At 46.3% G+C, this 19,531-nt stretch overlaps 1 protein-coding gene across 1 annotated transcript in view; it reads right to left on the reverse strand.

Annotated features, from left to right (window-relative positions):
- Positions 1-19,531, reverse strand: part of LOC126546236 (membrane metallo-endopeptidase-like 1) — a 69,680-nt gene that overhangs the window by 2,539 nt on the left and 47,610 nt on the right. Inside the window, exons 15-25 of the mRNA XM_050194393.3 lie at positions 17,741-17,865; positions 13,464-13,695; positions 12,426-12,524; positions 10,402-10,479; positions 9,674-9,783; positions 8,363-8,421; positions 7,888-7,939; positions 6,348-6,415; positions 3,957-4,093; positions 1,196-1,261; positions 270-377 (exon numbers count right to left, since the gene is read on the reverse strand). Coding sequence (XP_050050350.3) covers positions 270-377; positions 1,196-1,261; positions 3,957-4,093; positions 6,348-6,415; positions 7,888-7,939; positions 8,363-8,421; positions 9,674-9,783; positions 10,402-10,479; positions 12,426-12,524; positions 13,464-13,695; positions 17,741-17,865 — 1,134 coding nt within the window. The remainder of the gene's footprint in view (positions 1-269; positions 378-1,195; positions 1,262-3,956; positions 4,094-6,347; positions 6,416-7,887; positions 7,940-8,362; positions 8,422-9,673; positions 9,784-10,401; positions 10,480-12,425; positions 12,525-13,463; positions 13,696-17,740; positions 17,866-19,531) is intronic.

A 19,531-nucleotide genomic window follows, 5' to 3' on the forward strand; every position in this document is an offset into this window, starting at 1 on the left:
AGTGATCGGATGATCCCATCTCCCTCTGATAGAACTAGAACCTCGAAAAAGTAAAAAAAGAAAACTTTCTAAAACAAGATTACTGCGAAATTATTAAAATATAGTTTTCAAAGAATGCTTTATCAGTCTACATTTACTTGGTGTTTCTGTTTAGGGGACATTACGATTTTTTGTTCTGGAACTCGTTCGTGTATAAGCCTCACAGGCGATTACTCGTGATGAGCTTTGGGCCGCAAAAGTAGCTAAGCGCGTTAAGGAGCAGTACTTACCAAAACGTAGTAAATGAAGAAGAGCTTATCCGACGAGAGGTGCTCGGCGTTCATCAAGCGGAAGTCTCGCTGCCATATCCTGAAGACGTTCAGCAGCTGATGGAAGGCCTGCGGAGTCGCGTGATAAAGCAGCGACAGCGCGTCAGACGCGGTGACTTGGCTCGCCTTTCCGTGACAACAGCCAGTAGAGGCCGCTTAATAGCATGATCGCAACGGCGTTGTCCGCTACTTCGGATAAGAAGGAGTAGCCAGGTCTCAAATGTATCCGACGCTAGGCTTCGAACGCGATGGAAAAAAAAAGTGCAAAGACTGGTCGAATTATCCGAAAGTTTGGATCAACAAGCGGCGGCAAAATTAAAGAATTCCATTTTTTTTCTATTGCTCGATAACTATACTGTAATGTCTTTTTGCATCTTGATCGTGAAGTGCGACTCAACCAGCATGCGGCTAAGAGCGCCGATATGTTTAAACGCTGCCTGAAGCAGCGTTGGATTTTCACGTTGCTGACATCATCGCCGGCCAGTGGCCCCCAGACATCAAAACTATCGTTGGCGCTGAGAAAAATTATCAGAAGAGACAAAAACAGTAGCGCCGTCTGCTGAATTTCTCGTGTTTTCATGCTATTGGTAATCGCTGCTGCGCCCGAAGGAGGTGCGCACTGATGGGGGTCAAATTACCCGAAGCGTCATTCTTTGGTCGTTCGAACTAAACGAGTTTTACTTCCATAACAGTGTGTGGTTTTCTCACCGAGACTTACCCCTGGGTTCGCATCAAACGGGAAGTCGAATTAGCCGAAGCTGAATTAACGGGAGTAGACTGTACAGCCACCTAGTTATAATCGCCTAGCCAGCGCTGGGGGTCGATATATTTGCATACGTGGCACTAACAGCGCCGAATACACCACGACGACGTAGGCACGCACGTACCTTGAACGCAGGTGTGATGGCGGCGCTCTCCTCGAACACGGACTCGCGCACCGACGATCCGTTGAGCTGAGTCATTGAAAACAGAGGCAAGGAGAACGAGATGTCACGAGCTCTGCTGTCAGGAGGGTTTCTTATCGCGTTCGTTGCCATGGCATCGATAAAAGAGTTACACGCGATGACGAAGCCTTGTTCGCTGCATGCGTATCAGCTATGTTATCACGTAGGTGGAACGGTTTGCTGAATGGACGCCCGCTTGATTGACTAACGTCCAGATGTTACACCTGGGCTTGATGATTACCGGATAAAGACTGATTCATGAGACATTGAACGCAGGATGACAGGCAGAGCCCTGAAAAGTGAGCGGGCCAGCGCTCCTCACTATTCTAAGACTGAGAACAATGGCGGCACTACAGAAGGCCCGCGACCGCACGGTGGCATGTACCTTGTCCGTAGCCAAGCGGCCGCGAAGCTTTTCACAAAGACTGTTCCATCAAGCTACAACTAAGTTCAAATGGGGCGCCCTACCGGTGGGAAAGTACAAGTAACACCATATTAGCATACTCTCACAATTCGATGGCACCGTTACCGGCATAGCCATGTACCAGTCGCGGTATGTTTAAAGCGACAAGCAGGGAAATCTGACACAATACGCGAGCAGCAACACGCAATCTCCAGTGTGCAGGCAAGGGCGCAAATAATGCAAACTGGTGTATACGCCCCATTATGCAAGAGAACGCTAGTCGGCGCTCAAGCAACGGCTTCTGCAGAAGCGAAACCTCGCACCTCATTCGCTGATATGTTTGATGAGTAGTTTTCCTCTTCAAGAACGTTTCCTTATTGTATTTAGTTCACTTCGGAGCGAGAACAATGGCGATTGATGTTTTCGCATATCAGGCGTTTCAATTCGTGCTGGTCTATACAAAGCAAACTGCCGTTTTGCTCGGACGTTCCCTGACTCGGCAGTCGCCCTCTACTCAATGATGATGATAAGCTATTATTTTTGTTGGCATCCCCTTTGAAACGAGACGGCGACAAATAGTGACGTAGCCAGCGTGGTCTAGTAAGGTTTTACTACGTCTATCGCAGTCTAGCATTTGACTATCTCTCCCTAATTCTTTTCTTTTTCGTTTGTTCATTAAAGCCTATAATTATTGTCGAGTTACTTATGCCTGTAGAGACTCCGGTTCTGTCGATATCTTCCCTTCTTCCTTCCGACAATATACTCTAAACCTCGCTTGCTTCTCTAGACAGCTGACCAGTTAAGGCTTCCATCCAATTTGAATCCCAGTGCTTCTGGAAGGTGGACGTTCCCCTACGGTTATTGCTGGCCCAGTATCTTGGAAATCCGTTGCAATGTGCGCGTGTCGTTTCGGGACTTTCGCTGTACAGCGACGCATTGGCTCACCCTCAAGAAAGCGGACGGAAGCGTCGGCTATCGTGTAAAGCACTCGGTCACGATACATATGTCTGTGTAAACGTTCTTGTTCTTGCCAGCTTCCTCCGGCAGGGACACCAATAACACAACGAACATTAAGCTGAGGGCAAACTGAACCCTCTGCTTACTCAATGTGACCTTATTTCAGTTCAGCGCGCAGAGTATATCTGCAAATGACAAGTTTTACCTGAAGGCGCGGCCATGTTTGACGGGGTATTCGACGTGCTGCGCTTCCTCAGCAATGGTGAGGGAATAGTATTTTCCTAGTAGTAATGACAGCCGCCAGCAATTGACTAGTAAAACCGCTTCGTTACGATGATTAAATTCTTTCTTATGAAAAAAAAAACGACATAATCGATTATGAGCTGAAGAGAAATTTTATTGTTTTCAAATTTGAGGGCTCACTTGATAATGCGGGAAAGATAATTCTACCACCTTCGCTTTCTTTCTTCATTTCCTTGGAATATAAATTGCGTAGCTTTGACAATTTTTTTTTTTTCGAGAGTACGTCGTAATTCGCGACTGACGGGATTAATGTATAGTAACGGTGAGTCAAAGGTACTGTACGGCGACTCCTGAGCGATAATTTTGTGAGCAGGTGCTCTGGGAGTCTTGCACGAATCCACCGGAGTGAACTTCTCTCAAGCAACTCGCCGTCATACGAATAATCGAGATGACTTATGTGGGTACGGCGTTCTTAGATCAGTCGAAAGCCGGCATCATTCCAAAACTCTCAAGAAATCAGGAAACAAAATTTGGGGTAGCGCACGCCGTTTTGAAGCCCACACGGGATCAAATATTCGCCAACAGGATGAAACGTATGTCTGCGCCGCCCTCCCCCCCAAAAATACGGAGATGACTTAGCATATCGTAATGGAATGCCAACATATTCTTCCAGCAATATCCGTAGGCAACGTCCGCCTTCTAGAAGCGCAGGATACAAAACGGTTGGGAGCATTTGTTGATCAGCGGTCGAGTTAAACGTGGTAGAAGTTTAAGTGTATTCACTAAAAAGCAGGGAAGTGATGGGGGCGGGATAGTCACAGGCATAGGTGATTTTACAAGATAAAGTAGAGCCAAGTAAAACTCTAGACGGCAATAGACAGAACATAAAACCTAACTAGCTCGAGCAGGCTAAGCAATGAAGCCACCGTATCGCAAATAAAGAAAGACAAGATCGGTCACCACGGCTTCAAGTGTCAACCAACTAGCCCAAGAACCAGTTATGTTGAGACTATAGGTGACTATTCGTCGTCACCACATTTCATTAGAAATTTGCCATTAGAAATAATCGACGAATATGTCGGTCGGGAAAACGAATGTCACCTTGTGGCCCGGGCTTGTGGGATCGTCGAGTTCGCCGTACTGGTCGGAGAAGCACTGCAGCCGCTTGGCGAAGTTCTGGGCGGACGTCTCGCTCCACACCATCTCGGGGAACACCTTGCCCGTGTCGTAGTAGTAGCCTGAGGCGAGCGAGTGTGGTCACGAAAAATGGCGACGTGTAAGTTCGCATTTCTGCGATTTTGTTCGCACTTGTGATGCAGTCCGGCAAACAAGCGGCTCCGATTTGGCCGAACTTCCTCGCTGACGACGGTGTCGCAATACACGCCAATGAACCGTGCAATACAAGATGGGGGAACTTTGGGCCAGTTGGTCCGGCATGTTTAAAGAGGAAAAGAACCGCGACTTCAGACGGGACGTAAAACGAAAAAGTGGAGAGGACGAGCGGTACCGCTCGTCCTGTCCACTTCCTCGTCTTACGTCCCGTCTGAAGTCGCGGTTCTTTTCCTCTTTAAACCTTGCAATAAACAGTATACAAAGAACTGGATACCCTCACCTGTTCTGTTAGAGCGAACAAGGATAGCGGAGGCACAGCTCGAAGCGAGACGCTGATGAAAACGCATTCGTCGGTGTGACTTCACACGGGATTGCTTGGACTTTTACAGACACGAAGTGTCAAGCGCAAAGTATCTCGAGACAGACCTTGCAGCGGCGTGTGCAAGAATTACTTTCGTACACCCCCCCCCCCCCCTCCCTTTTCCTTTAGGCAGTATTATCTACTCGCATAGCAGCCCCAGAATTGCTTGAAAAAAAAAAATGACTCACGGATGTCTCCTAATTGAACAACAGCATTCTATAGCGCTGCTTAATAGGACCTGACCCTAACCGTCCTGCACACTTGGTAAAGTGCCTGCCGCCATATTGCAATACATTGTGAAAGTCGCATCAGTTGGGAAGGCGGTGTGTCAGGACAGCATTAATTTGGGCTAGATGGCGCGTACTTGAATTAGGAAGGAACAGCGCCAACTAAGACGATCACGAGAGGGAGAACGACACAGGACAAGCGCCAAGGTGCTTGTCCTGTGTCGTTCTCCCTCTCGTGATCGTCTTAGTTGGCGCTGTTTCTTCCTAATTCAAGGCGGTGTGTCAATGAAGAAAAGAAAAGAAAAAAAAGTAATATTGCTGGGAGTACACCGCTTGAATTCAGAAGGCCAATGGGAAAATCGCACGTTGTCATAGAATTCTCATGGCTGACTTTTTTTTCGTTGCGGTCAGCTAACGCGGTGCCTTCACACAACACAGTGGCTTCTATCCATTAAGTGTGTTTCAGTGACTTTCTGAAACTAACTGAAACGAGATCGGATTAGCTTGCAAGGCTCCCTGTGTTTACGCGCGATGGTTGCACCGCCGGCCGCGTCTAGCAAATTGCTTGCTCCAAGCCGCGTTTAAGTCTGTTCGACCCGACAGCACAAGGCTTACGAAAATAGGAGAACTGCCTCAGGAGGAAGCTTTTAATTGCAGCAACTCAGGAATCCCGAACCAAGCATATGAGAGAAGCAGGAATGCTTTCAATAAACAACCACTGAACCCATTTAATGGTGTTTAAGCATTTTAAGAGAGACGTAAATTTTACCAATTGTTGGAGTAGATTTTCGATCTAGGCCTATAGTGCTCTGAAGGAAAAAAAAAGGTAATGGGAATTGATAAATTTGAATGAAGTTGAAGCTCTGCGTAAATCTTCGCCAACAACGGCGGTCACAATTCGGCAAACCAAATCTGTTAGATGGTCCAAAGAGGACAAATGCGGCGCATAAGTTAAACAGCTTATACGCGAAATCGTCACACCGGTTCTGTGAAATCACGGCTCCTGCAAAAGTCCTACTTACGAATTATTGGGTAAATTTCAGAGTGGAGGCAATACTTACAACTTTGTCCACTTCAGATGTCAAAATATATCTTCTTGATAGAACTTTACTATCCCCCCGTTACAGAGGTGTATAGTTGACGCCTCACTTTATCATTATTATTATTTCTTTATGTCTGGCAGTTCTTTTTTAAAGAACAAGGATAGATGACCTGAATCAATATGAGGCGCCCAAGATTCACTAGAATTGTATAGTACATTAAATTCTACCCACTAGGATTTTGAAGCCCACTAGAAACTGAATTAATAGTTTCCGAACAAGGCCGTCTGGTTGCCAACAAGGCTGAACAATGCGGCTATACATAGGAACTATACAGATTAAGCTTCCCCCTCAAGGTGCACGACAAGCCGCGAGAAGATTCTGTCACGTTCACGTGCAGCTCCTGAGGTCACCGAAGGACATAAATCACTGATTTAGGGAGAGCAGAAAACCCGTTTGAACAAAGCCTGCTGGTATGGTTAAGTGAAATGTAAAACTACCAATTCTTAATTAGTGACGCAAGGTGGCTTACTCTTTTCGTATATCATCCTCGTCATGGCTCTCGTTAGTCGTACGCCGTAGCGGGCAGAGTGAACGACGCTGCGTGAAGTGAAGCAAAGCAACAACAACAAAAATGTTAGCATCGTCCGGTAAAGTTGCGAAGAAAGAGCTAAAACATGAATCGCTGCGAGCAGGAATATGTAAAACAGCGACGTGTCGAAGCTTATACGGCAAAGCCGGCAGCGACTTGTGCAGTCGAATTTGGGCGCCTTCACAAACGCAACCCGTGAAAGAGAAAAATTATCATCCACCCAAATGTAGCACGAAGCCACACAAAAAAATCTATACTGGTTTCTAAGAAGAAGAAGCTGTTTAGTTGAAGAAAAATTTTGTCCCGCTAGGAGACGAATCTATCCCGGGGATCTGACCTGGGACCAACGAGTAGATCGTCCTGGGACAATCGTTTCGGAGAGGCGTTTGTACCGAGTCCAACCCCCCAGCATAAATTCGTTTGTCAATTTTTCAGCTTTCTTTCTGATAAGCCCCTATTCGTAGCTTCTTCTCATAGTCGGGTGAATGACTTTTTTTTTTTTATGTTGGAATAATTCCCCTACTGTACGGGTTTCCACAGAACTGATTTGCTAAAACTGCATCTTGAGAGACATAGCAATTCAGGAAACGTTGTTGTTTTTGTTTTTCGCAATTTTCCTTGAAAATAAATCACAAATAGGCTTGTCTCTGCAAAAAAAAAAAAAAAAAAATCAGCTAGTTGACTTTCTGTGTGTGATCCTCGCCTGTTCATTCGTCCACGACTGTTATTCTCGCCGCTAGTTATAATGAAGTCCGATGCCACCAGCCAGCCAGAACCGCACCTCTTCGTTCAGCTGATGAACTAAATGAGGCAAACCCACTCGGAGCTTACGGAAGGTCGTGCTCCTTGTAAACAAGCTGCAGAGCACGACGTCGCAAATATGCAGTTGCGCTGCTGTCACATTCCATACGTGCAAAAAAGAAAAGTAATCGCCCGATTTTCTAATGGTTAAATTTTCTCAGAAGGCAAGCTTGACACCAGTGACCGCCGCGGTAGCTTAATTTGCAAAAGCACAGCCCGCATAACGCGAATAACGAGGGCTTGGTCCCCAGCTGCAACAAGGCATCTTTTCGCCTGCCTTGATTTCTCTTTACATTATTGCTAGTACATTTTCAATTAGACATAACAATTAACATATTATGTGCTTACTTTGGCTTCATTGTCTGTTACTTCGCGTTGTTTGGACATAAAATAAGTTGAGCTCCACGGATCGCCCTTGTTCTTCTCGTCCAACTTTTCGACAGTAGCTTTGCAAGGGCTACTCGATCGAAGCGGTGAACAGTGAAGGAAAAACACGGCCGTGTCAACGTAGTCGATTATAAACATGCAGGCTGTTCATAACGCAGAACTTGCGAGCAGTGGCTCAGGTCGTTCATGCGTTTGAGTCTATCTTGTCTGTAAGGTAGGCTACAAACGCAACCGCCTGCGATACGATTGCGAGAACTCGAACCATGGTAGACGAAGAAAGCGGAAAACTTACAAGACTGAACTGTTGGTAGGCACTGATATGTTGAACAGACCCATTGGGATGACTGAAATAAAAGACGAAGGAGTGAAACATGTGGTAGTGGAAAAAAAGAATAACTTCAAGCAGTGGTGAATCCGCGCCAGACGTATACACGCATGAAAGCGGAATAACACCAACAAAAAAAAAATGACGTGCTCATTTGTAGGTACCCCCCTTCCCCCGTTTTTAAAATCCATAGTAAAAAAAAAAGCTCGAGAAAACGTTTTACGAAAATGTAAGCATGCCATATTGCGGCACGTTGGGGCAGGATTATTTTTTACAAGGTCGCAATAGACATTGAGCTAATCATGGTTAGCGTGTCTGTGCAACTGATAGGGTACACGAGAACGTAGTTCGAATGTATTTTTTGACCCAATATGGCGGCGAGACGCCGCCGGTCGGGTAAAAGGTCATCGGCTTGTGTCCATTACCAACTCGGTGTACTTACAGATGGCCTGCCTCTGCATGTCGTACATGACGTCAGTGTCGAAGACGCTGCCGGGCCACCTGGCAACGAAAGCCCGTGCATTGAGTCACGAGGGTGTTCGTGGTAGTTGAAATGCGTCAACCTCGAAGAGGCATCCGTCATAGACAATTTACTCTTGCCCTCAAAAAGATGTAACTTTAACAGAAAAAAAAACTTGCACGTCGGTACCCGTGGGAAGTTTACCTAAGAGGAGGCAGACAGGATGGCCCGAAAGTAGATTCCTTGCATGTTTGGTATGCTCGACTGAAATACATCTGCTACTCTTCGCTAGCGTGTGCGATAAGCGGTTCCCTTATTTCGTATAAAACTGCGCGTAGTTTGTGGGCAGCTGTCTCTCCCCGTTGTATGACTCGCATATCTGCGCCAAAGTCACCCGACTGTTAGGACTGCGGGCTTGAAGGTCAACGAGGTAGTGGCTGAAATGTTGAGCTCTCTACAAATACAAGGTTTCTTGAGTTTCACTTTTCGATAGCACAGAGGCAGTGGCAAATGGTGGAGCATCCTCCTCGTGTGCGGGAGGCACAGGGTTCGAATACTGGTGTCGGAGGCAAACCACCGGTTTTTCTAATGGGTATAAAGATGCCCCCCGGCCCGGTGCTCGGCCGTGGGGCCATCTTAAGGGTTTTTCCATGCAGGGCTTTTCATCTCTAAAGGGGGCCCTCTAGAAATAAAAAAGAAGCGATGCCTGCCAGGTTCCATGCCAGAAATTTCCCATCAAGTGGACGCCCGACTGTGAGCACTGCTGGCTTCGCGCTCAACCAGCTACTGGCTGACAGGTTGAGTGCTGTAAGGTTTTCTCGTGTTTTCACTTTTTGATAGTAGAGAAGAGGCTGCAATAGTAGAGAAGTGTTGATGACGTGGCAGCTCAGAGTGAGGAGTTACGAACATAGAATATTACCACGTAACCACGCTGCAAGTCGATCGGCGCCGTGACGTGGGACAGACTGCACGAAGTTAGCTCTCCTGCCAAGCTTGTTTGTAAGGTGGCTGAATTGCTGTTCCTTTAGAGCACCCGTCTACCGACAGTCTTCTTATCGAGCTCTTCCGCAGCGCTGAACCCTCAACTTACACACACTCTTTTTAATAAAACGCTCGAAAGCTGGCCGAAAGCATTTGGGATGTGAAACAACGACGACTCGTAACCTTTGCGCTGCTCGAGAGACAGGGTGCATCTAAAAAATGTACTGCACATTTCTGTGAACCGTCATGATGATCAGATTACAGAACTTTTTCTCTTTCAAGAGAACAATTAAGAGTTTATTTCATACTCACTGCTTCATCCTGGCTCTTTGTGTCGTGTATGCCTTGAAGATGTCGTCTCTAAAGTGCTGTACGTATGTGAAGTACTGCTTGATGGCATCTGTGCCTGTCGCCGACGGCAGCTGCACAGCGAGAATTTTTGCAATATTAAATACAATTAAGCTCTCCTTAGTTTCCCGTGAACTATTAACTTAAAACGCGTTGTGTTTCAGTAAAATTGGTCGTATTTCTGATTCCATCAATTTTTATTCCATGGCGAACACGTACCTTTTTAACGCCTAGCGACTGGTACGTCAGTAATTAACGACTGAGAAACGCCCGCAGTAATTAACGGATTATTATTCAATTTTCAGACAAAACATTGATTGTCTTCCGGGCGAATGAAAAAAACTTCATTAGGGAATTCACTCACGTCCGAGTCGCATAACTCAAACGCGTTGAGTCAGCGCAACGAACCAGATTACCACGTCTAATACTTTTGCCACTGAATGGACAAATTGGGCATGACGTGACAAGAACGAGCTTTCGACGACTCTGTTTCTGAACCGCGTTAAAGAGAAAGATTAGCCGTTAATTACGATCTATCCTGGATGAATACGTTGTAAAATGTCACGTGACAGCACAAGAGCACTCCGTAAAGACGCAAGGCAAGTTGCAGCGAGGTTTGTCGTAAGGCAGCGGGGTATAGCGCGTATTAGAAGCACAGCGAGCAAACTGGCATGCAACGCGTGCAAACGTGCCTGTTGGACGTGCTCCATGAACTTGTCCCTGATGGCCACCCAGACAGGGTAAAAGCTCAATATCTTCTGGGACATAATCTGAAAGGCAAAGAACATCACCGGCGTTTTGTAAGACACGAAAACATTCCTCAGAAATTATACTATAGTACGAGGTTAGCACCGATGACGTATCTCTCGTCGCCAACCGTTCGCTTACAGACAATTTCAGCCAAGCTGCAATACAGCAAGTTGAGCGAGATGGTTTCCGTTCGTTATAAAAAAATAAATAGCGCGAAATTAAAGGGAACTGTGACAAGCTGAAAGAATGGACATGTATGTACATGTCGGTCTTCTATCTTTGTCATCGTTCTCTTTCTGTGCTGTTCAGTTTCACTATGATTCGGCCTAGCACACTATGCGTCTTGCACGTTGTATTGAGCAGTTCTCGCGCGTCGTAATTGCGTGTAGTATGGTTTATCACTACACAATCGCCGAAAGCCACTTTTCGCTTATTGGTCCCGAGTGAATCAGCCGAACACACTATAGTTAAGCTTTTCAAGCCCAGCGAGCTCAAACACATTCTAACTTTACACTGTACAGGGTGTTTCACGAAATCCGTTCGAAATTCCTTAAAAATAGGGACGGTGTCACATAATTAAACTATTTCCTCTGTATCGCTTTTACCATGGAAGCATACATTGTAAAAAGACTCGAGGTAGTAATTCGACAAGTAATTATGCTAATTAGACTATAGCTAACGTTTTTGCCAAGAGATCCAGACGACTGGCCTCGATGGAAGGAGACTCAACGTCCCTCATCCGAGGTGCTCACTAGTGCGTTCTCAGACATGCAAAAAGTAGACGCTAATTTGTGTATAATTCCAGCCTATTTCACACACACACACACACACACACACACACACACACACACACACACACACACACACACACACACACACACACACACACACACACACACACACACACACACACACACAAAATCGAAGCTGAAGAAAGCCGGCATATCCCACGCCCTGTGGGAATCGATGCTATGCGAAGCTAGCAATGTGCGGGAAGCCTACCACCTTAACGAAACGATCATGAGATCATCAAGACGTAGGCGGCTGTTTCATGACCTACATGACACGCGTCAACCATTCATGTAATGACCTATCATTCATGTTCGTCACACACTCTTGTCATACTATGCCAGTTTTGGTAGATACCGAGACGTAGGCGGCTGTTTCATGACCTACATGACACGCACGTCATGACATTCATGTCATGACCTATCATTTATGTTCATCATGAACTCTTGTCATACTATGCCCATTATGGTACATGCGAAGTTAACGAGACGACCACGAGAGCACCAAGACGTAGGCGACTAGACAGATACACAGATAGTGTCAAAGTGGCAGATGTTCGTCAAGAAATGCTTCGCATTTAATATTCTAGGAGCACAGATGTTACTCCCTTATTAGACGCCCCTCAGTGATGTGACTGCTTGCGTCTCACCGGCAAGCGGGCATGGAACAAGCGTCCTTATCAAGCCGCGCTCTCGAGCGCTTCAGGCACCGTCGGACGGTTTACGCCTCAACGTCGGACCAGCGCTTCACGCTGGTCCGACGGCGAGGCGTAAGCAGGCATGTCACCTGTGTACGCCTACTAAAAGCGTGACAGCTGCGCTCTTTAACCATGTCGTTTCGCTTTTTTTTTGTGTGTGTGTGTGTGTGTGTGTGTGTGTGCAGTTCACCGGAACTCATTCCGCTGTAAAATTATCAGCGTCAATGCTTTTCTTTTCTTTAGAGGATTCTGAGCTCCTCGGATCAATCGCACAGTTCTAGTTAAACGGTTTGTTGGTCTAAATTGCATAACTATTTGTCTGATTTCTGCCTTGAGTCCTGTTATATTGCACGCCTTTGGGATAGTAGAAATTTAGAACGCGTTTCGTAAAGCAACCGCATAGTTTTCTGCTATTCAATTCTGTTCCTTCGACAAAGCTGCGAGACGCAGCATGTTCTTGTGCGTGAGGCGCATTCTCACCTTCCTCTCCGCGATGTACTTGGTGAAGCCGTCCATCCATTTGGTTTTGTTGATGTTTTCTGTGAACACTCGGCCGATCTTGTCGGTGGTCATCCTAGCCTGGCACAGAAGGACACGCGAAGCGACTAGCGTTTAACGAAAGATCGCTACGACCCAGTTTTGAACAGAAAACGTCATTCAAGGCGCGAAAAGACATATGGAGTGTACGGCGTTCGTGGAGTTCACGGAGTTCGAGGTCATCGTTGCGTGGACTAAAGCGTGTTGGCTCTGCTTTATTCTTTTATTCGGCTTATTCAAAAATTTTTGTAAGCGTCATTATAGTTACCAAATATTTGTACCTTTCTGTTTCGAGCATAACAGCTGTGTGAACCTTCACGAAATGTGACTGGATTTATCACGCCAAAGCAATGCAGGAGCTACGTATATGAGCTATAGATAACTTAGTGTAAGGTTCCGGATTACACTTTAACATGAACCAAACTCTTGGTACACGTACGTTTTTCAAAAATTTCATTCGCCCGTGGCCTCTTCCCACCAAAATGCAGCTGCCTGCGTGCGGTGGGAATCGGACCCGCCACCTCATTCTCAGCAGCTTTCCTTTCTCTCCGAATTTATCCGGTGACGTTCTATTTTATGCAGATTCTTGCTCCCGTAATGATGTTGTCTGTGTATATTTTTGGGGTTATCTTTTTAATTAGGTGATTTAGCACTATGTTTATGCAAAATCCGTATTTATTTATTATTCCCCTCCCCCTTCCCCCTTTAGGTAACGTCTTGTAAGTGTCCTTAAGGGAAAATGAATTGTGATGACGACGATCGTGGTGACCTAATGTAACGAATGCCCTGCCAGGAGTTCGTTGGCAAGAGAAAAAGAATGTGATGACGATAATCGTCAAAGGAGCGAGAAGCTACATACTACGTCACGGAGACAGCGACTTCGGCGCGGATTCGTCTGAAAGGCACACAACAGCTGACGCCGTAAAAAAAGAAAGAGAAAATACGAGGCGAGGTCGCGCCCCGGTCCAGCGGAGGACTCACCACAACCTCCCTGAAGGTGGTCTTGTTCAGGTGCTCCGAGTACATGTAGAGGAGGTAGAGCGGCACGGCGCGGTCGATGCTGTGCAGGCAGGTGCGCCAGCGCTCCACGTTCGGCTTGTACATGCCGGTGAACTGCGTGTACCACACGTTGCGCAGCGGGCCCACGCTCTCCGGCAGGTAGGGCGACAGTTCCACCATCAGCCGAAAGCCGAGGTAGTTAAGCACCACGTAGCTGCGCGGGAGAAACACGGACGATGCGTGGCAGAGTCTCAGAAGCGTGTGGAAGAATGCACGGCAGCTCCATGCTCGCTCGGTGCATGGCATGCGGAAAAGTGCGATAGTTGTGTGCTTCCTAAACACTATACGCCGCACCTGTCTAAACTGGTGTTCTCATGCGATATATATATATATATATATATATATATATATATATATATATATATATATATATATATATACGTCTAATGCTTGCCCCGCTGTACGTGGGTCGCCAAGCCTTCGTCGCTTCTTTATTTTTTCGTCTACCTCATATCCCGAGTATGTGTGATTCTGGGCGCCAGGGCATACAGTGGCGCCACCTTCCGGGAGCGCGCCAGTGACGTGGAATGAGGGATAACGCGGTGAGCTCTGACCGCGCGGGCGCGTCTTTCCGGACAATTGCTGCAAGTGCCTTAAAGTACCAGTGGTAGTTGGTTAACTAGCAAATCACTTATTCCTGGGAAAAGCGCAAACACGCGACACCTTCCACATGCCGTTATCTTCTCGAGATACAGTGACACGCGGTCACTACGTGCGGCCTTCGCAATAAGAGTCCGCCGAGCGGACATTTTTTTATTGTAAGGAGCAATCAAATATATCCGTGTTGTTAGCGGTCTGTAAAATAGCAGCCCGTGTCGTCTCAATGCAGCGATCGCACGAATTTTATGAATGTTAACGCGCGATATGACCATTTCGCTGCAAGCGGTATACCGCCTGTGTGTTTAGTTTTCGTTTTAGCTGCAACGGATTTTTTTAAATATCGCCCGTGAAAGACGACGCAGTTCAGTCTGTACGGGTGGACTATAAGGAAAGACGGACTTACCTTGCTCTACAAATTGAAATGGCCATGTTGTGAATAAAAAGATGCACTAATAAGCTCTTTTCATTTTATTTATTCCCTTGTTAGAATTGCAAAATTTAAAATGAAACGTATTGAAGTAATATTTGCCTATAAGAAATCCTGAGGCTAGCGTCACTTTCGAGGTATCTGTCCTCACGCAGTTATTATAGTTCCGAGCCCTTAGAGGCAAACCATTGTGAAACTGTTCACAAGGACACCAATCTATATTTCGCAACACATTTTGAAGACGCAGGTATCAGCATTGGTGCTATGATTAGAATTGCCGCTTAGCAGGCGTCGCTCACAACTGCTCAATTTCATAATTATAACACGTAACATAAAGCGAACAATTCAAAAGTTCATCATTGAATGTTTTCAGTCCTAATTACCCGGACGTAGTAATTTACGGTGAAAGATTTACAATGCAGATAACCCGTCCGAACAGGCTGAATTGCGCTTTCAATGCGGTAAAAGAGTTAAAGAAATTATAAACGCCATACCTTGAAAGCGCGCCTAAATTTAGGCATTGTATACGCGTTTTCATGCCCGAAAGTAAACGAAAAAAAAAAAATCGGGAGAAGCGGGACATTGCAGCGGGCTGTCCACTGCTGTATACCACATTTCGCGCACTTTTGCTTTATCGTCACGAGGGCGGGGTATTAGCACCGTGTCGTGGGCTTTAGGCCTAAACATGTGAGCATTTAAGCAATAAGCAAACATCGTTGGTCGAACGCATCAGGAGCGGTTCGGAGGTGCTTTCGCAATGTAGCTAGACAGAGACGTCGTTACCCGCGGGGATATTGCGACAGCCCTACTCAACAATTCAATCTTTTTCTTGTTTCGAATTCTTGTCCGGTGTCTAATTATTTATCGTAGGTGCGATGTGAACCACAGCAGAGCTAAGGGTCCGACGGCGCTGCTGCAATTTTCATTCCCAGCCCGCTGCCTGAAATTCCGACGCTGCGCCGACGCAGTATACCGATGCCCACGTGATCCCCCACGACACGTGACATGATCCGCCGACTGCAGCGCCAGTCTGTTATTCAGCGGTAGCAGTCGTCCCCAATACTGACTGACAAACCTGAAAACTCGAATTTGAAACAAGACAATTCGTCCGAAGGTGATGCGCTTCGCAAGGACATAAATTAAAAAATAGACTCAGCCATAGTTCGGGGATCGAAACGTTAATCGCGGCGATTTTTTTTTTTTTTTTTTTTTTTTTGTAGAGAACGCCGCGCACCACGGGAAAACGCGTCAGGGCGGTGGTGCGACTTGAGAACGAAAACAAATGCCTCGACCTTCGCACTCTCTTGTCGGGGTGATTCTATGGACTGCTGCTGCAAGCCTTTCTTTTTCTGCGGTCGTAGCCGTACATTTCATAATGACGAACGCGTCGTGGCACCGGAAAGTACGAGAGTAATCGCATTCCGCAATGCAGCGGTGTGCAGCAAAAGTGTAAACGTGAAATTCTGTTTAGCTCAACATTGGTACGCTGTCATTTTTCCCCATCGCATAGGAAAAAAAAAAAACTGAAGTGAACGTAAGTGTGAAAGTCCGTTTATTTCTGCTATCGCTAAATATTTTGAAAATTTTATTAGGTCGCACACGAACTGTAAGCAGAAAACACAGCTCTCTTTCGAGCCCTATATTAGTTAACGCCAAGCAAAAAAATGTCAATGGAAATAAACGTTTTCACAATATTTTCAACAAATGTGGCTTACAAATTTACATGAAGAAAAAAAGAAACTTGGAGGATACGGTAGGAAGTGCCTTAATCTGCTAACTTTTTCTATCCAATACTAGCTTATAGCAGTACTGCGACAGCACATGGAAGTTCAGCTAACAAGCTTAATTAGTAGCTGCAACTTGCGGTCCGCTATTCCGATGCTGACCATACCAAAGCGTTATTGCTATGACTTACCATTTCTGTGTTGAAGCTAAGTTACCGGTCCTTAGCTACATTACCGAACACAAAAGTACACAATAGGTTCGACAAATGCAATAGACAACATAATGTTATGTTAGTGAATGCTTCGAGGTATTTTTCTTTAAATATTATTTACCCGGTTGTTTCAGTATACTATACGTTCGAATATTCCCATTGGCGTCCGAAGTCGCCAATGCGAAGTGGGTCCGCCAGGTAGCACGCAAAATCTGATCCGAGGAACCAAAAGCACTTCCCGCTTTTGGTCGGTGAAAGCTGATCACGTGTCTGATGAGCCGCAATAAATCTTTTGTTTGGGCCAGTTGTTTGGGTCATATTTTTTTGCGCTACTCGTCAAAGTTTTCAGTCTGACAAGTCCACTTGACGTATCAGACACGTGGACAACACTTCAGTCGCCCCAGCTTCGGCACTTGATTCGCCACTTGATTACGGAGTCTTGATTACTCCACAGCACCACTTCCGCATCAGAACCCCTTCCACCGCAGGATACCAGGCTCGTTTTTTTATGTTTGAAGAAGTCAGAAAAAGCCACAACAGGCAAGCCTTACGACTGAGTGTAATTAGGGCGAAGGACGCTATAATAAAAAAATAATTATAACGACTTGTCCCCCGGTCTTCTGCATCCGGCGGGACCTCAATCGCGCAGTAATGATAGAAATACCTTTCCCAATTTCGAACCCGGGTCCCCATCCCAGCAGCTCGATGCTCTAGGCCAATAGCACGCTTAGCTCGACAGAATAACAACCTTACCACCTCTCTCGTGCAAACAAGCGATTTAAAATGCTTGGCTCGCGCGTCGCGTCACGTCGCATCAATTTAGGCATAAAAAGAGAGCGCGCCGATTTCTCCTATCGTTCTCCCATGGTGGCTACAGCGTTTCAAGACGGTATGTGATAATGCACCGCCTTCCGAATATATGTTAATACTGCACGTTGTGCCCTAATGATTGACATTAGGACACAACACGTGATGCCTGCATAGTTTCTCTTCTCCAGTGAAATCGTATGGTTGAGACTTCGGAACTGCCACGGCGTATCGCGAAGCATTTGTATCACTACTTATAGATGATTCGATGACTGCCAGGCCCCTCAGCTCGCTTTCATCGGGATCTGGCGACCGAGGCTGGGTTAGCGAAACCCCAACCAATCAGACAAAGAATGCTTGGCTGTGTGGTTTGTTTCCTGCGCGGTGCCCAAAAAATAAAACATGCAAGAGAGGAACAGAGAAACTTACCTCTGGTGATCTCTGACAAGTTCCTCCAAGGTCTTGTTGATGAATTCCGGAGACTTCAACAGGACCCTAGTGTTGCTTTGCATGAACGAATTGTGGCTTCCCATGTCCACGACGATTCCCACAAACTGAAAACACAAAGCCGGTCGCGAGCGGCGATCGCCGCAATTAGTAGAGGCGATGCCCGGCGTGGATACTTCTCGCTGAGGGAGATAAAGTACATTTGTTCTGGAGCAGTAAGTTCAGTCACCGCTGCTGCCAGATATTGTGTAGAAACGGCAGCTGCCTAGTTGGCATTGAAGCCATGTTAAATACAGATCCAGTTGTTGAAAAGAGCGTTGCCACATGGGTGGCCAATGTTGGGATGACGATGACGTTGTGTTTATGTTCAGAACATTATGGCGTTCTACGCGCCGGAACGACGACGTGATTATGACGCACGCCGTAGTGTGGGACTAAGGAAATTTGGACCACCTGGGGTTCTTTAACGTGAACTTAAATCTAAGAATACGGGTGTTTTCGCATTTCACACCCAACGAAATGCGGCCGCCGTGGCTGGAATTCGATCGCGCAACTTCGTGCTTAGCAGCCCAACACCATAGCAACAAAGCAACTATGGCGAGTGTGCTCTCGTTGGCCCTGCTGCCTTGCTGGAGGGAGTGGATGACAAATCAAAACTGAGCGCGTTGCGATAAGTCCATGTACTGGGATGGCAGACATCTCCTATGTAAACTTATGCAAGCGGCAGGGTGTCGAACCAAATTTTTTTCGTTCGAGTTTTCGTTCCGTTTCTGCGAAAAACGGTTAAGTTCCGGTTCAAACCGGTTCGAACCGGTTCATGTTCGTTTGCGTAACGGACAAAATAAATGCAGTATAACATAATGAACTTATTTTGTACAACAACTGGACAGTGCTTCTGAGTTGTAGAGAAATAATTAAAGAAGAAACAGCCGCCAGTAGATACAAACGAAGTTATACGGATACAACGAAAATATTTGAATATACAAGCAAACATTTAGTGAAGTGCTTCGATAAATACAACGATAAAACCACAAAACCTGATCAGATGCGTACAAATGTGTTTAGTGTTGACTCATAGATGTCACGAGGAGTAAAGCGCTCTGTGATGTTCGTCGAAGAAAGGGCGGTCTATACGATTACACATATTGCGTTTGTAAAAAAATTGCTGGCTATCCCCTGATCGAGAGTAGTTGCAAGCATGAAATGACAACCAACAAAGCTGAATGCTTGCAGATGATGCTAGCCACAATCTTAACATGGGTGCAGTGCATGCTCCCAACGCCTCCCCCCCCCCATACCGCACCGTGCCATACTGTGCACTGGTCCATATCGACGCTGCCCAACTAGAAGAAGAAAAAAACCGACTGAAGGCGGCACGACAGGCAGCATGGCGTCACCTCTCGAGGCGACGCAAAACCCGCTCCGCGGAACTCACGGACCGCTGGCGTTCAAAAGAGCGCTGCCAACTCTGTCTCACCGCCAAGAGAGGACAATGATTTGTATGGTACACTGTATCTGCTTTTTGAAGGTCGCCTATTGGAAATGACAAATAAAACTTCAGCGCACTATAAGTTACAGCTTGAGTGATATTATGAACAAACATTAGGAAGAACACGGAAGCAATATGTTTGTAAGTTGTTTGGGCAGTAACCGGCGTACGTAATTTGGCCCTGGACAACGGGTTGGGGGCCAGCGATCACATTTTCTTAAGTATTGACTGGTTGCCCGGATGATCTCGTTTTGTTCTCGCAACTCGCCCGGATGTTCTCGTTT

The sequence above is a fragment of the Dermacentor andersoni genome, chromosome 3, assembly GCF_023375885.2.
Source record: "Dermacentor andersoni chromosome 3, qqDerAnde1_hic_scaffold, whole genome shotgun sequence".
Classification (NCBI taxonomy): Eukaryota; Metazoa; Arthropoda; class Arachnida; order Ixodida; family Ixodidae; genus Dermacentor; species Dermacentor andersoni.